Raw genomic sequence first — 17,607 nt, 5'->3', positions numbered from 1 at the left:
CAACATAAGAATTAGAGGAGTTTTCCAAGGCTAGAAGGTCAGACAGCAGGAACTTATCTAGATTTCTTTGGGCAAGTTTCTCATTCTCTAGTGAGTCATCTTCATCATCATTTTAAACCCAGTTCAGTACAGTAAGAGCCTGAAAACTAGTCCGTGCCTGCAGTAGTTTATTCTAGTGAAATTTCTGGGGTGGGGTGTGGAGGGTGATGGGTAAAGCTCTCTTGTAGTAGACCAGACCCATTGCCAAAAAATGCTGAGATCTTTTACTCATCTTTTTTAAAAAAGATTTATTTATTTATTTGAGAGAGAGAAAGAGAGAACAGGGTGGGAGGGGCTTAAGGAGAGGGAGAGGGAGAGAAAGGATCCCAAGCAGACATCCTGTTGAGTGTGGAGCCATTTGTGGGGCTAAATTCCACAACCCCTAGATCATGACTTGAGCTGAAATCAAGAATTGGACACTTAGCTGACAGCCACCCAGGTGCCCTCTTTTATTGATCTTGAGTGGATTGAATGTTGACAAAATAGCCTGCAGGAGGGTCTGAGCAGTAAGATAGCTTTTCAATTACCTGCCCCGCCCCCCAAAAGATACAGCTTTTGCTGTCTTTTTAAATGAGCATTATGTGTCCCATCCCCACATTTCCTTAGCAAACGAACTCAAGTTCTGAAGATTCTTTTGGTTCTAACCACAGTGGTTGCAGTTTTTCTCCTTTGGCACCCAGTGTAACATTGGGTGTAACATTATCTGAAGAGGAACGGTCCTTTGTTATATCCTTCCCACTCCCTTTGTCAGATAAATCTTAGTACCAGTTGTTCACAGGGCAGACCTACTGAGGCCAACTGTCAGGTTGAGGAAAGTTGATGGTAGCTGAGGCATCATTCAGACTTCTGTCTTTGAACCTACAAGATGATATTCAACCTAAAACTACATCCTCAATTTAGCCTTTCTTAGTAGGCAGTAAAGTGGAGGACCATTCATTGCTTGGTTGACCATCCCATTTGGTCAGCATGTTCACTCATGATTCCCATGGACTTTTGTTGATTCCTGTTAACTGGTCTTACATTCAATTTCTAGAAACTGTCAGTATTCCATCTTGATTGCCAAAACTGTCAAAAATTGTGAAGAATTTAAGATTTCACCTTTCGTGCAAGCTAGAAATTAGCCAGCCACAATTTCATAGATACTAGTAGAGACATGAGACTCTTGGGCAAGATGCAGGATGTCATTGCTCATGGCAGTAGCAGTAGCCAGTGTCAGCATTTGTGCTAGAAAACTAGCCCCAATTTCCATATGGTACTGAAAAGAGAGCTGAGTGACATCTGCACAGAGTTGGTGCATTACAGGAAAGGAACTCCCAGCTTAGGGGACCAGAACTTTTTTCTTATTTTTTAAAATTTTTTAAAAGATTTTATTTATTTATTTGACAGACAGAGATCACAAGTAGACAGAGAGACAGGCAGAAAGAGAGGAAGGGAAGCAGACTCCCTGCCCAGTAGAGAGCTGGGGACCAGACCTTTTATAATGGGCAATAAACCTTTGTGACCTTTGCCCCAGGGCTGACATTATTTTTATTACACTGGACAGTTAACCTGCCTTTTGCTCTCCAGGAAGACACTATATATTTCTAAGGCAATTTACTATATAAATATCTAGGACAGAAGGAGCAGTGCCTGTGTTCATTCATTGTAAGATGTACAAAAACACTAGACATTTAAGGAGTGTTGTCTCTCTACCTTGTTTTTGAGTTCAGAGAACATTTTTGATTACAGGTTCTTTCCCAATCAATTTTTTAAATTCTGGAAATAGACTCTTAAATAAGCATTAACATTAAACTTATTTTTTTCTGACAATACCCCTCTGCCCTCTTCAGTTCACATCCTTGCTTCTTCTCCACCTAGACTGCCGTCATTGCCAGGCTCTTGTTCTGTCTGCCCTCAACACCTCTACCAGAGGGATTTTTTCCTTTAAGATTTTATTTATTTGTTTGTTTATTTATTTATTTGAGAGACAGAGAATGAGCAGGGTGGGGAGAGGGAGAAAGCCCCCGATCTGGGGTTTGATCCCAGGACCCTGGGATCATGGCCTGAGCTGAAGGTAGATACTTAACGGACTGAGCCACCCCGGCACCACTACTATATAGTTTCAAATGTTGGCAGCTAAGTAACAACAACAAATTTTTTTTAAGCCATAAAGTACAGTATTAGGCAGGCTTGCATGATGCCAGTTCATAATCTCTGCTCTAACCTACCATCTCTTCTTTTAGACCTTTGTTTCCAACATGCATAATTGCCTTGAATAATTTCCTTATTTACCTCTTCTGTTCATCCTTAAAAACCTATAGACTCTATAAAGTCTTTAAGTGAGCCCTTCTCAACCTAGTTAGGTATCTTGGCTTTGAAGACCTTTGGAGTAATTTCAAATACACTGTGCATATGTACGTCACTGTAGTACTTACCTCACTGTATTGTAATTGATTGATTTTCTTCCTGGTCTGTATCCACAGTAAATAAAGTTTAAGCTTCTCAGAACAGGACCTCCCTCCCTCCCTTTCCATACACACCGAGTTTTTAGGAATGAAAATTGCTTTCCTGGAAATTGCCTTGGAACCAAGTCCGTTAAATCAGTTGATGCTTTTAATCATCTTTAGCTATTCCCTGTTTTGAGTCTCAAGGATATTAATTTCCTTAATTTTGAAGGGAAAATACAGCATTCACTAGAAAACAGACATACAATATACCGTCCTCTGGTCCACCATTGTATGTGGCCCAATGTATATGGACATTATTTAACGTACTATGCCTAATAATATTTTCTTTGTTCACATTTAAAATATAGACTGTGGACATTCATAAAGAGAAAGTGGCTCGGAGAGAGATTGGTATTTTGACAACAAATAAGAATACATCAAGAACTCACAAAATAATAGCACCTGCAAATATGGAGCGTCCTGTAAGGTATATTCGGAAACCTATTGACTATACAGTTCTGGATGATGTGGGCCATGGTGTCAAGGTAAGCATTTTTAAATTGTATTAACTTGAAATAATTTATCCAGTAAATATTTCAGATAGGAAATAAGGTAATAAAAATAATTTTCTTCGTGTCTTAGCTAGTAACTAGCATTACAATTTTCAAAGAACGTTTATTTAGTATTAATTATACTAAGCTTGAGGCATAGGCTGTATTTAAGAAGACAATAAAACTTAACATGGCTATTAATCAGTTAAGCCATTTGAATCCTAGACCAATATTACAAATTTTATTTTGAAGACTCTTGCTTTTACTACTGAATGAATATTTAAAAATTAAAAAAAATTATGTGCTTTATAGAGTTGGTTTAGAAAATAGTTTGTAAATACTTTAAATCTTTTATTTCAAAATATGTATATATATATTAGTGCATTTATGTAGATGTGGCTATAATTCTAGCAATTTGCGAAAAATAAAAAATTGTATGTATTTTGTGTACCACCCTCTCCTCTTCGCCATTTCCTTCCCCAGTAGGCTTTTAGGAAGGAGATTATTTGTTGCCCATGCTCATTTTTTTAGTATGGCAGAATTAGTTAGGTGTTTGTGGTCATTTTGCAAACAAAATTCAAATGGCCTGAATTCTTCATCCATTTCTGCTCGGGATAAATGATTCCTCTGAAATTTGGTAGTTCCTTTCCTAGAGGACCCTTATTTGATTTTGTATCTGGTTTTCAGAAATTTTAATGGGTTTTTAGGAATCAACTAGTGTCTTGAAGATTTCCCTAACTGGCTGATCTGACAGGTGCTATTGCTAGATCTGTTGCATTCTCAATTATTTGGGGTTCCTGATCAAGAGGGAGTATAGCTGACTGACAGAACTTTTATTCTACTCCCCTTGGACATTATTGGAATCTCCCCTTTGCTGTCATGCTTGGAAGCTAGGTGTAAAGTTGGAACACTGCAAATGTAGAGGAGGCTACTTTTGTTGGTTTCTTATGTTTGTACCCAGGGGATGTGGGTAGGCTTGTAAATGAGCTTAAATTCAGTATTAATTTAAGATATTTTAGACTAGATTGAGCTATAGGATTTGAATATTAAGAGTCTGGAGAACTCTTTGTATTAACTGCCTTGGGATTAACATCTATAAATCAGGCATACAGGGGCGCCTGGGTGGCTCAGTGGGTTAAGCCGCTGCCTTCGGCTCGGGTCATGATCTCAGGGTCCTGGGATCGAGCCCCGCATCGGGCTCTCTGCTCAGCAGGGAGCCTGCTTCCTCCTCTCTCTCTCTGCCTGCCTCTCTGCCTGCTTGTGATCTCTCTCTGTCAAATAAATAAATAAAATCTTTTAAAAAAAAAATCAGGCATACATCTGTGCATGCATGTGCTCACATGCACACTCGCACTCTCTTCTTCCCTTTTGGCCTAGTCTTGAGTTTTCTTTCTTCAAAACAGTAAACATGCATAAAAAAAAATTCAGTCATCATCTTAGAAGTGAATATCCTATATTGTCCCTCCACTAATAATTTAATAGTTTAATACATAGTACTTTAGCAGAGTAGAAGATGAAAGCAAATTTTACAAGGAAATTTTGGGTGAGAAAGTGAAACTCTCTCATCATACATGTATAAATGGGAAATGTAAATGCCGTGTAATATATATTGAAAGTATGCAGATGTTGGCAATCTACTTTCTGTAATATGGATATTGACACGAGTTTTTTCTTTTTTTTTTTTAACTTTTTTTATTGTGGCAAAATATACATAAAATTTACCATTTAACATTTTAAGCATATAGCTCTGTGGCACTAAGTACATTTATATTGTACAGGTTATTTTTTATTTATTTTTTTACTTTATTAAAATACTGAGTTTAGGGGCACCTACGTGGCTTAGTCATTAAGAGTCTGCCTTCAGCTCAGGTCATGATCCCCAGGGTCCTGTGATGGAGCCCCTGTATCAGGCTCCATCAGCAGGAAGCCTGCTTCTCCCGATCCCACTCCCTGCTTGTGTTTCTTCTCTCTCTCTGTCAAATAAATAAAATCCTTAAAAAAAAAAATGAAGTTTATTTCACATGTGTGTACAGGTCATTTTTAAATATATTCTTGGCTAGGGGTATGAAGGTGGGTGGCCTGTGAGAACAATATATCTTAGAAGCTGATTTGTGGCATTTGTCCATATTTTGTTTCTGTGATGTACAAATATATGCAGAATTATTTTTTCCCTAGTCGTCTCCTTTCCCTAGTCGTCCACTCTATTTCTCCTGTTTTCTGATTTCTCTGAAAGATCATTGCCACCTTAATTAAATATTTCTAGAGCACAGTTACAGGTATGTGAAGGTTAGAAGTTTGGATAGTAGTTAATGAAGAAATGCTAGGGTCAAAATTATGAGAAGGAAAAGAGAGAGGTTATAATTAGTTAAAGTTTTAGGATTATTTTCTTATCTTTTGTCTGCCACTTTTCTATTAGAAGTTTGTTTTCCTACCGATTGGAAGAGTTTTTTTTTTTCTGTTAAGGAAATGAGCTTCTTTATATTGGCAGATATTTCTTCATGCTGCTGTTTGACTTTGACTTTGATGTTTGGGTATTTAAAAATATATATATAGATTAAAAAATTGTATCCAAATATTTCTTCTTATAGCTACCGAATTTCATGTTAAGGTTTCTACACTCTGAAATTAATATTCCATCATGTTTTCTTTTGTGATGTATTATTATGTAAATAATATTATGTTAAGGCATTTTATGCTGTGAAATATATGGTGACACATAAGTTGGTAGGAAATAAAAATATGCAAAAAATACCTTAAGGTAAGTCTGGTTTGACTTTTGGAAATAGTGTAACATACGGGTAAGAGAATCTTAGTGTAAGGAAACTACTAGGATTATATACATAAAGGAGAATGTAAAGAAGATGAACCTTGTAAGAGAGCACAAGTTTTCAGAGTAAGTTATAGACTAGAGAAGACTTGAATACTTAGTAGAGACATTTTTCTTTTTTTGAAGATTTTATTTATTATTTGATAGACAGAGATCACAAGTAGGCAGAGAGGCAGACAGAGAGGAGGAAGCAGGTTCCCTGCCGAACAGAGAGCCTGATGTGGGGCTCAATCCCAGGATCCTGAGATCATGACCTGAGCCAAAGGCAGAGGCTTAACCCACTGAGCCACCGAAGTGCCCCCATTCTTCAGTTTTGAATGTTAGCTAAACTGGTTCAGAAGGAAACTTAGAACTAAAGCAGCCTCTAACTTCTTACCACTGTTGGCCTGCTCAGATTTAGATTCATAAGTTACAAATCGGAGGGTTTCTAGACCCTCTTTGTTTATGCCTTAGTTAGAATCTGGCTAAGCAGCTGCTATGCATAGGGATTTGTTTTGTGTTAAACACCAAGGGGCTAGGTCCTTTTCTGAATTTGCAAGCAACATGTGATTTTGACTTAAGATTTATAGTTTATCAGTTTTTAAAATACTGTATTACCATCATCTAATGAATACTTGGGCATTGAATGTTCGGTAAAGCCTTAGGTCTTGTACAGTGATATGTTTAAGTAGCCTTACATTGGATGTGTTAGGTGTTTGTGTTTACATCAGTGTTTATAATCTGTGATTCAGTTGGATTAGTTTCATAGGATAAAATACTGACCTAAGACATTATTGGGCCTGCATGAGAGCAGCATAATTAAGTGGTGGTTTCCTTATGAATATATTCTTTTGAAAAAATATTTGATACACATGAATATTTCCCTGTTGCTTATGGATATTTTTTCTTTATAAAATATTTAAGATATTGCTGGATAAAAACTTATTAACATGAATTGAATAACTATAGATGTAAACGTGTCCTATCAGATATAATTTATTTAGAATTAATTTCTACTTTTTCCCCCCTTTTTTTGCCAACGTAAAGTGGCTAAAAGCCAAGGTAAGAGATACTACTTATCATTTGATCCACAGTATTCCCTCTATTGATAGAGGCTGCAGAGCCACTAAAATTTGAAAACTCTTCCTATGTCTGTCTGCTTTTTTCCCATAGGATTTGTGTAGATTAAATAAACTCAGTTCAAATCAGCAACATTTAGCTTGGATGTGTTAATATATCAAAGATATATTGACATCTGCATTTATATAGGAACATTAATTTTGCTAACATTTATTGCTTTGCTCATTTTTTGATAGTTGCCTTGCTTTTATTGACTTACAATTAGGAGGTTTTCCAGACATATAGGACTTTGTTACTGAATTGTTAAGATAAAGATGATTTTTATCTTAATGAATATATTAGCAAGTTGACACTGAGATCTGTAGTTTTTATTCATGTACACATCTAAAAAATTTTGGGAAATCCAGTATTTGAATGCAGATAAGTTTAATCTCAGTGACCATGTTTAACAATAAAATAATGTAGAAAATCCAATAATCACACCTATATTTGCCATAAATTGGTATGAATAGCACAAGATAATAGGAGAAAAGCCAAGTGCAAGTGGTTTTTGGACTTTTTAAAAATGTAGTACCAAAGTCTGTTAATAAAACTGTCTGGGAATCCTTACTTCACATTCTGATATTAAAAAAAAATAATAATACATGGTGTCAAAACACGAACAGAACAATTTGATATAATAATAAAAGCTTTTCTTTCCACATTTTAGCATGGAAATAACCAGCCTGCAAGAACTGGCACACTGTCGAGAACAAATCCTCCTACTCAGAAACCCCCAAGCCCTCCCATGTCAGGCCGGGGAACATTGGGGTAAGAATTCAACTACATTTTATAAGAAAATCCATATGCAAAAGGAAAAGATGTGTCTGTGACTTAAGTAAGTGTAGGGTCCTTGCTGTGGGACCCTCTCAATGTGAGCTACCTTTCACAAATTCATTTTGGTTCTTATTTTCTTAACCATAATCCAAAATGAACCTCCTTGTTTTATAATGGTCTCTATAGAAGTTTATACTAGAAAGGTTCTTTTGTATATGTGTAAGTAAGCATTATTTATTTTTTTATCTTCTAATTCATTTTTTTGGGGAAAAAATAAGTGTAAGTGTGTTTCTAATGAAATTGCTGGAGGATTCCATATGGGGCTTTCACATGTGTTTACAATATTCATATTGCAGCACTTTGTATAAGCAGTGTATTTTATGTAGTTCAGCTTCATAGCCTGCAGATCTTCTTGGTGCCTGAGACTTAGGGACTCTACCTGGAGTACCCCTAATTGTGCCCTAACTGTGTTTCTGCTCATAATCTGAGGGCCTTTCATACTTGAGCTTTAGGGGTAGGCCAGCTGGAGAAACAGAAAAGATAACAGTTGGTAGCTTCTTCCTTCTCAGTGCAGTAAAAATATTGAATAATTGGTAAGACATTTCTGATAGATCATTCACCTTAACGTAGGAAGGCAAATAGTAGATTTTTCATTTTTGGTTAGGGGTGAGGCATCATTATTTTATAATAAGAGGAATTAAGAATCAAAATTTTGCAGAATCTTAGTTTCCATTTTCATTCTGTAAATCCCTAGCCCCTGGAGAAAACATATGAAGTTATTAAATAGAAAAGTTAAAGCCATTTATTGAGAAACACATGGCATTACATAGGATCAGAATGTACTCATTCATGTATTTCAACACTGTGGTAGGAATAAATTGCAGGGGAGATACTTTGTTTTTTAATGTATAAGGATAGTGGCTTGTGGGTCACTGATCTGGGAATAATGTATAATTCAAAATTGAATATTACTGAGCATTTAAAGAATTATAATCATTATTTTTAGAAATAAGGTTAGAACTTTTAAATGACCCTTTCCTATGGTTTTAATCAGAAAAAGTAACAAACTTCATTGTTTGTGTAGAGAATTTATATACCCCAATGAGGAATTTTTTTAAACAAAATGTATTACTACAAATTAAAGAAAAAAAAAAAAACTTGTGTTATACTTGTTTACAAAGAGACAATCACAGATTTGGGGGAAAGTACCATTTATTCTTTTTATTCATTAGTCCTTTCTTTATTATTCTTCTTTAGACGAAATACTCCTTACAAAACCCTGGAACCTGTTAAACCCCCAACAGTTCCTAATGACTACATGACAAGTCCTGCTAGGCTCGGAAGTCAGCATAGTCCAGGCAGGACAGCTTCTTTAAACCAGAGACCAAGGACACACAGGTAAACCTTCAATTGAGTCTTTGAATATCTGCAAGTGGGCATTACTGACTGGTGACAGACTCCTGTAAAGTTGCTGAAGTAAAGTACTGCTCTAATGCTAATACAGAATGTAAAAGATGAGGGGTACTAATATTATATATGTTTCTGTAAGTAAATTTATGCCATAATTCTGCTTTTTAGGTTTTAAGTAGGTTTATACTAATAATAGATTTGCCACCATGTTTTCTTTTTGATGGAGGTATAAATGTATATTGGATCAAGGCTTACAGAATGTTTTTTAAAACAGTTATATAAAAAAGATGGAGGCAATCACTCTTAAATATTTTTGGATAAAGGGTGAAATACCAGGGGTACCTGGGTGGCTCGGTGGGTTAAGCCTCTGCCTTCGGCTCGAGTCATGATCTCAAGGTCCTGGGATCGAGCCTCACGTCAAGCTCTCTGCTCAGCAGGGAGTCCACTTCTCAAACCCCTCTCTCTGCCTACATGTGATCTCTCTCTGTCAAATAAATAAATAAAGTCTTTTTAAAAAAAGGTGAAGTATCAGAAATTATACAACATGATTTATTAAACTTTATGAAATTGAAATAAAAAAAGACATCTTAAATCTGAGGAAATTTGTTAAGAGAGTTGATATACTAGAAAGTGTAAGTTGCTTTAAAAAGTTAAAATCACATGGATTTTTTAAAAACTTGATTATGGAGCATGACATACATTCAGAAAAGCTATTAAGCATACAACTTGATGGTTTAATACAAATTGAGTATACCCACATAACCATTCCCAGATCAGAAAATTGAATATTACCAGCAACCCTAAAGGTCCCTATTAGGCCCTTTCCCAATTATAGCCTCTACTTTCTTTCCCCGAGAAGTCACCACTCTGTGTTTGGGTACTTTTATAAAGTCAGACAAATTTATTGTATAGCTTAATTTATTTTATTATTATTGTTGTTGTTAGCTTGACTTTAGCTTTATTTTATATAGTTTTTTTAAAAAAGATTTTATTTATTTATTTGACAGAGATCACAAGTAGGCAGAGAGGCAGGCAGAGATAGAGAGGAGGAAGGAGGCTCCCCACTGAGCAGAGATCCCGACACGGGGCTCGATCCCAGGACCCTGAGATCATGACCTGAGCCGAAGGCAGAGGCTTTAACCCACTGAGCCACCCAGGCGCCCCATAGCTTTATTTTATTCTTCAGTTTTATATCACTTAATAACTTGGCAAGGAACTTCTCTTTACCTTGACTTTTAGGTTGATATATTAGATAAATTTACCAAAATCATTTTGGGGGGGGATTCAATTAAGTAGGGTATGTCAAGCCTCTTAGTTGCTGTGTAATGGAAATTTGTTATTGGTACTGTTAGTAAATAAATTATTATATTGATATCTGCAGTCTATATCAGGTCAGGCTCAATGAGGACCAAATTTTGTGTGTGTGTGTGTGTGTGTGTGTGTGTGTGTGTTTGTTTTTGAATAATTATTCAAAGCACGGTTTTTCTCTCTAGTGGAAGTATTAATAGTTTAATCATATTCAACCCCCAGTTACTAAGCGTTACTTCATGAGGTACTAGGGATATGCCCATAAGATACAGTTTAATTTTCCAGAAGCTCATTCTGTTAGAACAGGAGATCAACAAACTTTTTAATAAAAGGCCAGATTGTTAATATTTTAGGATTAGTGGGCCTTATGGTCTCTTGTGATTATTCCGCTCTGTCGTTGCAGCATGGAAGCAGCCTGGACGACACACAAGTGAATGAGCATGGCTGCATTCCAGTCAGACTCTGCATATGGAACTTAAGCTTGGATTTCATGTAATTTTAATGTGTCATAAATATTCTTCTTCTTTCAGTTTGTTTTTCAACTATTTAAAAATGGAAAGAATATTCTTAGCTCACAGGTTGTAAAAATTGGACCAGCGGCCAGATTTGGTCCAGGGGCTGTAATTTTCTAACCCTAATTTTCATGTGAGGAACAGGGCACATAAGCTAATAATTGTAGAAGAGCATAATAAGTACAAGAACTTGATATGTCTGTGATGCAGTGCTGGCACAAAGCAGGATATTGATCACCTGGCTTGAGGGACTAGGGAGAGGCCACATTCAAGCAATTTATGGTAAACAGCTTCCTCTCTTTTTCTTTTTCTTTATTTAACATATGATAATATAATTATAGAATAATCATATTGGAGAAAAAAATTTTTATTTAAGCAGTGCTGGTCTTAGCTCTCTTCAGTTTCTGGGCCTGCTATGACAGTGATGTTAATTTTTAAGACCATCTGGAGCCTAAGGTTACATACATGTGCATACATGTACATGTTACTGGAACAGCTGGATAGTGTGAGGTTGTATGCCCAAAGGAACAGTAAATCCATAGGAAACAGAATTGTAAGGAATTTGTTAGAGTTTAACAGTATCGACTCTTCTAGACTGTCCCATGCTGAAGCTTCACATTTGTTGTTGTTGGTGGTGGTTTGCTCGTTTTCCAGAAAGTTTCATGTTTTATCACCATTCTTTGAGATGGGATGGAGATTTTGGTATTAATTCCAGACTAAAACTTGTTACACTTTCTTTTTTTAAAGATTTTATTTATTTATTTGACAGAGATCACAACAAGTAGGCAGAGAGGCAGACAGAGGGAGGTGGGGAAGCAGGCTCTCCGTCCAGCAGAGAGCCCAATGTGGGGCTCAGTTCCAGGACCTGAGATCATGACTGAGCTGAAGGCAGAGGCTTAACCCACTGAGCCACCCAGGCACCCCCTGGTTACACTTTCTATTAACTTCTATAGTATCTTGTACATTTTCTTTTGTGGCATCCATCATGTTGTTTTTTTAACATCTGTTTTCCCATTTTCAGCTGACAACATGGTTCAAGTCTGCTTTAGTTACTGATTTTCATAGTAGGTTTTAAATGAACTTTTGTTGGATCATTGTACTATAAGATTATATTGGTCATTCATTTCTCAATAGGATTATCTCTTCTGATGGTTCTGTATACTGTGTTATGACTACACTGATTTCCAGTAGTTTGAGAAGTAGAGTAAAACACAAGAACTTGAAGTTTGAAGTATTAGGGTTAAAATTGTATTGAGTAGTTTTATAAACTTTTTGTTTTATGTATTTAATACACACACATCATAAAAGGAGTATTTATTGGAGTGCCTGGGTGGCTCATTGGGTTAAAGCCTCTGCCTTCGGCTCAGGTCAAGATCCCAGGATCCTGGGATCGAGCCCTGCATCGGGCTCTCTGCTTAGCAGGGAGCCTGCTTCCTCCTCTCTCTCTCTCTCTGCCTGCCTCTCTGCCTACTTGTGATCTCTGTCAAATAAATAAAATCTTTTTTAAAAAAGAGTATTTATTGGCTTTGAATTTGTCTTTCAATAAATCTCTAGAATGGCTTTTTTCAAATTTGTTTCTTGGCAGTGGAAGCAGTGGAGGGAGTGGAAGTCGAGAAAACAGTGGAAGCAGCAGTATTGGCATTCCCATCGCCGTGCCTACACCTTCCCCGCCCACTGTTGGACCAGGTATGTTGTGTATTAACCTGTTGTAATACGTGCTAGAATTTATGAGCTGTATTATGAAAGTCTGAAGTAATTACATTAGATGAAATTTACTTATTATTGTGATTGTTGCTAGAAGAAATGCTAATAACAAATTTAAGAAGATTTTTAAGGACATTCTCATGGAGACATTAGGACTTTACTAGCTCTTTTTTTCTTACATAAAAGCATATTACATAACATTATTGAATAGTTTTTTGGCCATTTTTCTCTAGAAATACTTGCCTTGGGCATTAGTCAAGAGTGATATTTATTATTTCAAGAGCAAACCAGTATTGTGATACTTCAAAGGATGAATGTCTTTAATATGAATTATATACCAGTGAGTTGTTTTGTGGTTATTATTTTGTTAATGCCAGTGAGTTTTGACATTGCTTTGTAGGCTGTTGTCTCAACTCTTGCGTCAGCTTGTTCTGTGACTTTACTGCATTTATGGATAATTTTCCATACATACTTCAGTAAAATGCCATGAATATAAAATGGGGTTAAAATAGGAAAAATTTTTTACTCTTCAGATTATAGAAAAATTTAAGAAATCTTTGCGGAGTATTAAATTAGTCCCTTGATTATTTTTTGTTTTGTAAATGAAATGACTAGTGCTAAAAATACATATTTAATAATCAAAACTGTTAGGAAAAATTCTTAGCTTCTTAAGGAGGTTGAAAAAGAAAAAACGGCTTATTTTACAGTTAATGCAGGTATGAACGCAGTGTCCTTTTTACCTAGTAAAATGAATTCATATTCATTTGGTCATGCTTTACCTATGGGTGTCTTTCTTTTTTTTTTTTCCTCCCCTTTCCAAAACTTTGTACTTTCTTACTGTTTCAGAATGTTTAGTTCTCTTTCTTGTCCTCTGACCTGAATTATAAACTATTTTATTAGAAAACATTTCTGTCCCTCCTCCTCCTGGAGCTCCACCAGCACCACCTCCTCCACCACTTCTCCCAGGGAACACTGTGATAGGTGAGACTGCGTAACCCCTGCAGTGATCTCATTTTCTTTTCGTATTCATAATAAACTCCCTCTGTTAGACTGCTGCCTTTTATAGCTATTAGGTTGTAGGTGGTAATACAAAGGTTTAAATGTTCATCTAATTTACACTAATTTCTTCTGGTGAAAGGCCTCTGAAGTTACACAGTTAAATGTAAAATCACATTTCTCTGAAATGTGTAATGTTTTTATGCCTAATTTGTAACCAATTTCATGTGGTTTGTATTTTGTTGCTTGTTCTGATTTCTTAAGGAAAATTACAGCAGTGATTGTTCAAAAAGATATTTTTAAATGAGTAATATTTTTTACATGAAACTTCTTTTGGAACTTCCTGGTGTGTACAGTCAAAGGATTGGGGAAAGATGTGGGGTGCAGGAGGAATTAAAATGGCAAGGAAAATGATGGTGCTCCTGAGGCTTTCCTGTGGATCACAGTGTGAAAAACTCTGATACAGCTCAGTACTTTTGGCATCTGAGATGCCAAGAAAAAAAAAATTTTTTTTCATCAGATACATTCAAATTTTTCCTAAATCAGAGGTGACTGGATTGAGCATATTAAGAATTCCAAATATACACATGGTATGAAACTGTTCAGCCTGGAAATATACAAGAGCAATAATCCGGATAGAAATGGATAATGAAACGTTTCAAATGACAGCTGAGTTTCAGGTTGGGTGAAATAAAGCTGTCTAGCCACGTCTGTTCAAAGTATTAAAAAGGGGCAAAGGAGATAATAAAAAGAAGACCCTAATAATTAAAATTATTGCCAGAAAGCCCATCTGAAAAAAAGTCCCCAAGCTAGTTAATAATCAGGAAAATGAAAGTTAAAATCACAATGAGATTCTATTTTATATCCACCTTGTAAGTAGAAATGTGGAAGTTCATTAGTACTCAGTATTGATGAGTATGTGTAGTAACAGGCAAGTACACTGCTGGTGGAAGTTTATTAGTTGGTACTTTGGAGAGTAATTTGTTGTTATCTAGTCAGGTTGAATAGGTTTCTACCTTAGATGTAATAATTTCATTTCTGGATATTTACAATCGGAGTATGGGTTCTCAGAATATGGCTACAGGTCGATGCTGAGATCCTTTTATGGAGTTTTTAGGTCAGAACCATAGTCACAATAATACTAATAATACTAAGATCTATTTGCCTTTTTCATTCTCATGTATAAGAATACAGTGGAAGTTTCCAGAGGCTGTATGACTTATGATAGATTCATTGCTGTGACAGCTCACAAAATGTTTATTTGTGATTTGCATACTCATGTGTTTTAAAGATGTGTCATTTATAATTTCTATTAAAGTGATTACCTGTTGCTATAACCCACCTCTGCAAAAGCTTTTTGAGGTTCTCTAATTTTAAAGAGTGGATACTAAAACCATAAAATTTGGAAAACCACTGTCTAGAGCAGTGGCTTTCGGAGTGTGATTCCAGGACCAGGTGCATCATCATCACAGGGGAGCTAGTTAGAAATGTAAATTCTCAGACCCCATTCTAGACCTACTCAGAAACTTTGAGGATGGGACTCAGCAGTCTGTATTACAAGCCCTCGAGGTGAAATTCTGATCAGTGCTGAAGTTTGAGAACCAATATTTTAGAGAAACTCAGGAACCACATTTAGGAATGTTCACAGTAGTAGCATTAATATTAGCAAAAATCCGGATGCAACCCAAATGTTTACTTACAATAGAATGGATAAATAAATTGTGGCATGCTCACATGCAAATAAAAAAAAAGGATGATCAGTATTCACCAGGGATGAATCTTAAATAAAAAAACAAAACAAAAAGCCAGCAGCATGTATAATTACTCCATTATAAAAGTTTATAACTTCTCTGTGTGTTGTGTATTGTTCAAGGTTACATATATCTATGATTTAAAAAAGGAAACAAGAAAGAATATTTAACACCTTTTGGGTTTTGGGATCCAGGAGGCACAAACGGGAAGCTTTGGTGATAGTGGAAATACACTGTTGCATGGAGCTGGGTATTTATTGTATTTTTCTTTAAATTATATATAAAACATATATACAGATAAATTATATGTCACTATTATATGTAATTATACATATTAATATATAACTGTAATATTTCTGTATATAACATTATGTGTATAAATCATATGCCCATTGGTATTATGATTTATTACATATAAAAAAAGTAAATTCTGAAATAAGCATAGTTTGGAAATACTGAATGGTTGGTTTTCAGTTTTAAGATCAGCAAGGAAAATAACTTGGATTTCATATACTTTTTATATAAATTAGAAATAAAAGAATCATTTTACAGAGAGATCCATTAAAAACAGCTAAAGGTTTACCTCTTAGTTCTGTGGAAACCATAGCTATCTAGAATTTCTTATTCATGAAGGCTCTTGAGTGGAGTATTTTTTTTTTTTTTAAAGATTTTATTTATTTATTTATATGACAGAGAGAGATCACAGTAGACAGAGAGGCAGGCAGAGAGAGAGAGAGAGGGAAGCAGGCTCCCTGCTGAGCAGAGATCCCGATGCGGGACTCGATCCCAGGACCCTGAGATCATGACCTGAGCTGAAGGCAGTGGCTTAATCCACTGAGCCACCCAGGCCCCCCTTATTTTTATTTTTTATTTAAAAAAAAATTTTTTTTTTAACATATAATGCATTATTTGCTTCAGGGGTACAGGTCTGTGATTCATCAGTCATACACAGTTCACAGTGCTCACCATAGCACATGCCCTTCCCAGTGCCCATCACCCAGCCACCCCCTCCCTTTCACCCCTCTCCACTCCAGCAAGCCTCAGTTTGTTTGCTGAGATTAAGAGTCTCTTATGATTCGTCTCCCTTTCTGGTTTCATCTTGTTTCATTTCTAGAGTATTATTTTAAAAATGTGTTTCTATTTAGAAAATGAACGTGGGGATGATTCACATAATTAGTGACTGCCTGTGGCTCTGGGAGCTCCAAAATGTTAAATTTATTAGCACTTTTTAAAATGAACAACCTCTGCTGTATGGTTTTATGTCATAACTTGTGTATGACCTCTAGAAGAGGCTAAATTACACAACTGAATGAAAATACGCTTGTTTTACTTAGTCTGCTTAGATGTTTGGGTGGGGCAAAGGGGCTAACATTAATCCTGAAGTTACTTTTGGAAAGTATGGTTAACTTTAGAGGCTTTGAACTTTATTAACCTTTTAAGTATTAAACTTTTTTGAAATGTTGGTAAAGATGATGTTGAATAAAGTTTTCTGAACTGTTAGTGCTTTAGTCATTCTAGATATGCATGATAATAAAAGAAGTTTATTTTGGGTATAGGATGGGAAAAAGCCCTACAAGTATGGAGATAAATAATGGATTTTCTACATAAAGCTTCTTTAAAATTGTAAAATTATTTTACAACATCTAAAATTATTTACAGTTTTGTCAGAAAAATTTAAGTGAAAGGGGAAGTATGTTCTTAAAAGTTTGGAGATACATAACAAATCAGATACTATAAATATGTGCTTTGAAACTAGAAATTGTGCTTCTCATAAAAATGATTCTGCTAAAAAAAATGATTCTGCTAGCATATGTATTTGATTATAGCTGCTAAAACAGTAGACGTTCACTTAAATATAGCAGTATATGTGGAAAATATGCTAGCTTATGTATATTTTATAATTTAACCTGTGCTCCTAAAGATTTGGCAATGGAAAAGAAGCTTGTAAACCAGGTGTTATATAATCACATCCGAAAACCGATGTGTTCCATTTCAAATTACCTTTTGGTACTTATTTTGTTGGAGAGACATAGTTCACAGGTAAAACCTATATATTCTAAAATGATACAGGAAAAATTTTATATGTAAGGTTAGCGAAATACCATTTGGGATTCTGCTAAATTAAAAGGTTTAAGAATGTTACTTATTTTACTTTTGCAGCTTTCCACACAATATCTGTTTTTCCTTTTGTTTATAACTTCAGACGGC

At 35.5% G+C, this 17,607-nt stretch overlaps 1 protein-coding gene across 8 annotated transcripts in view; it reads left to right on the top strand.

The window, feature by feature from the left end:
* Window positions 1-17,607, top strand: part of ABI1 (abl interactor 1) — a 119,922-nt gene that overhangs the window by 90,115 nt on the left and 12,200 nt on the right. For 3 of the 8 annotated variants that reach the window (XM_044228166.1, XM_044228161.1, XM_044228164.1), the window contains exons 3-7: window positions 2,834-3,010; window positions 6,870-6,884; window positions 7,612-7,712; window positions 8,976-9,116; window positions 12,534-12,634. In XM_044228166.1, the coding sequence (XP_044084101.1) occupies window positions 2,834-3,010; window positions 6,870-6,884; window positions 7,612-7,712; window positions 8,976-9,116; window positions 12,534-12,634 (535 nt within the window). Of the gene's footprint in view, window positions 1-2,833; window positions 3,011-6,869; window positions 6,885-7,611; window positions 7,713-8,975; window positions 9,117-12,533; window positions 12,635-13,552; window positions 13,634-17,607 lie in introns of all 8 variants that reach the window. The other 5 variants (XM_044228167.1, XM_044228162.1, XM_044228165.1 and 2 more) reach the window with 2 other exon arrangements.

The sequence above is a fragment of the Neovison vison genome, chromosome 12 (assembly GCF_020171115.1).
Source record: "Neovison vison isolate M4711 chromosome 12, ASM_NN_V1, whole genome shotgun sequence".
Lineage (NCBI taxonomy): Eukaryota > Metazoa > Chordata > Mammalia > Carnivora > Mustelidae > Neogale > Neogale vison.
Note: the sequence above shows the minus strand (reverse complement) of the source record. Positions and strands in the feature narration are given on the sequence as shown.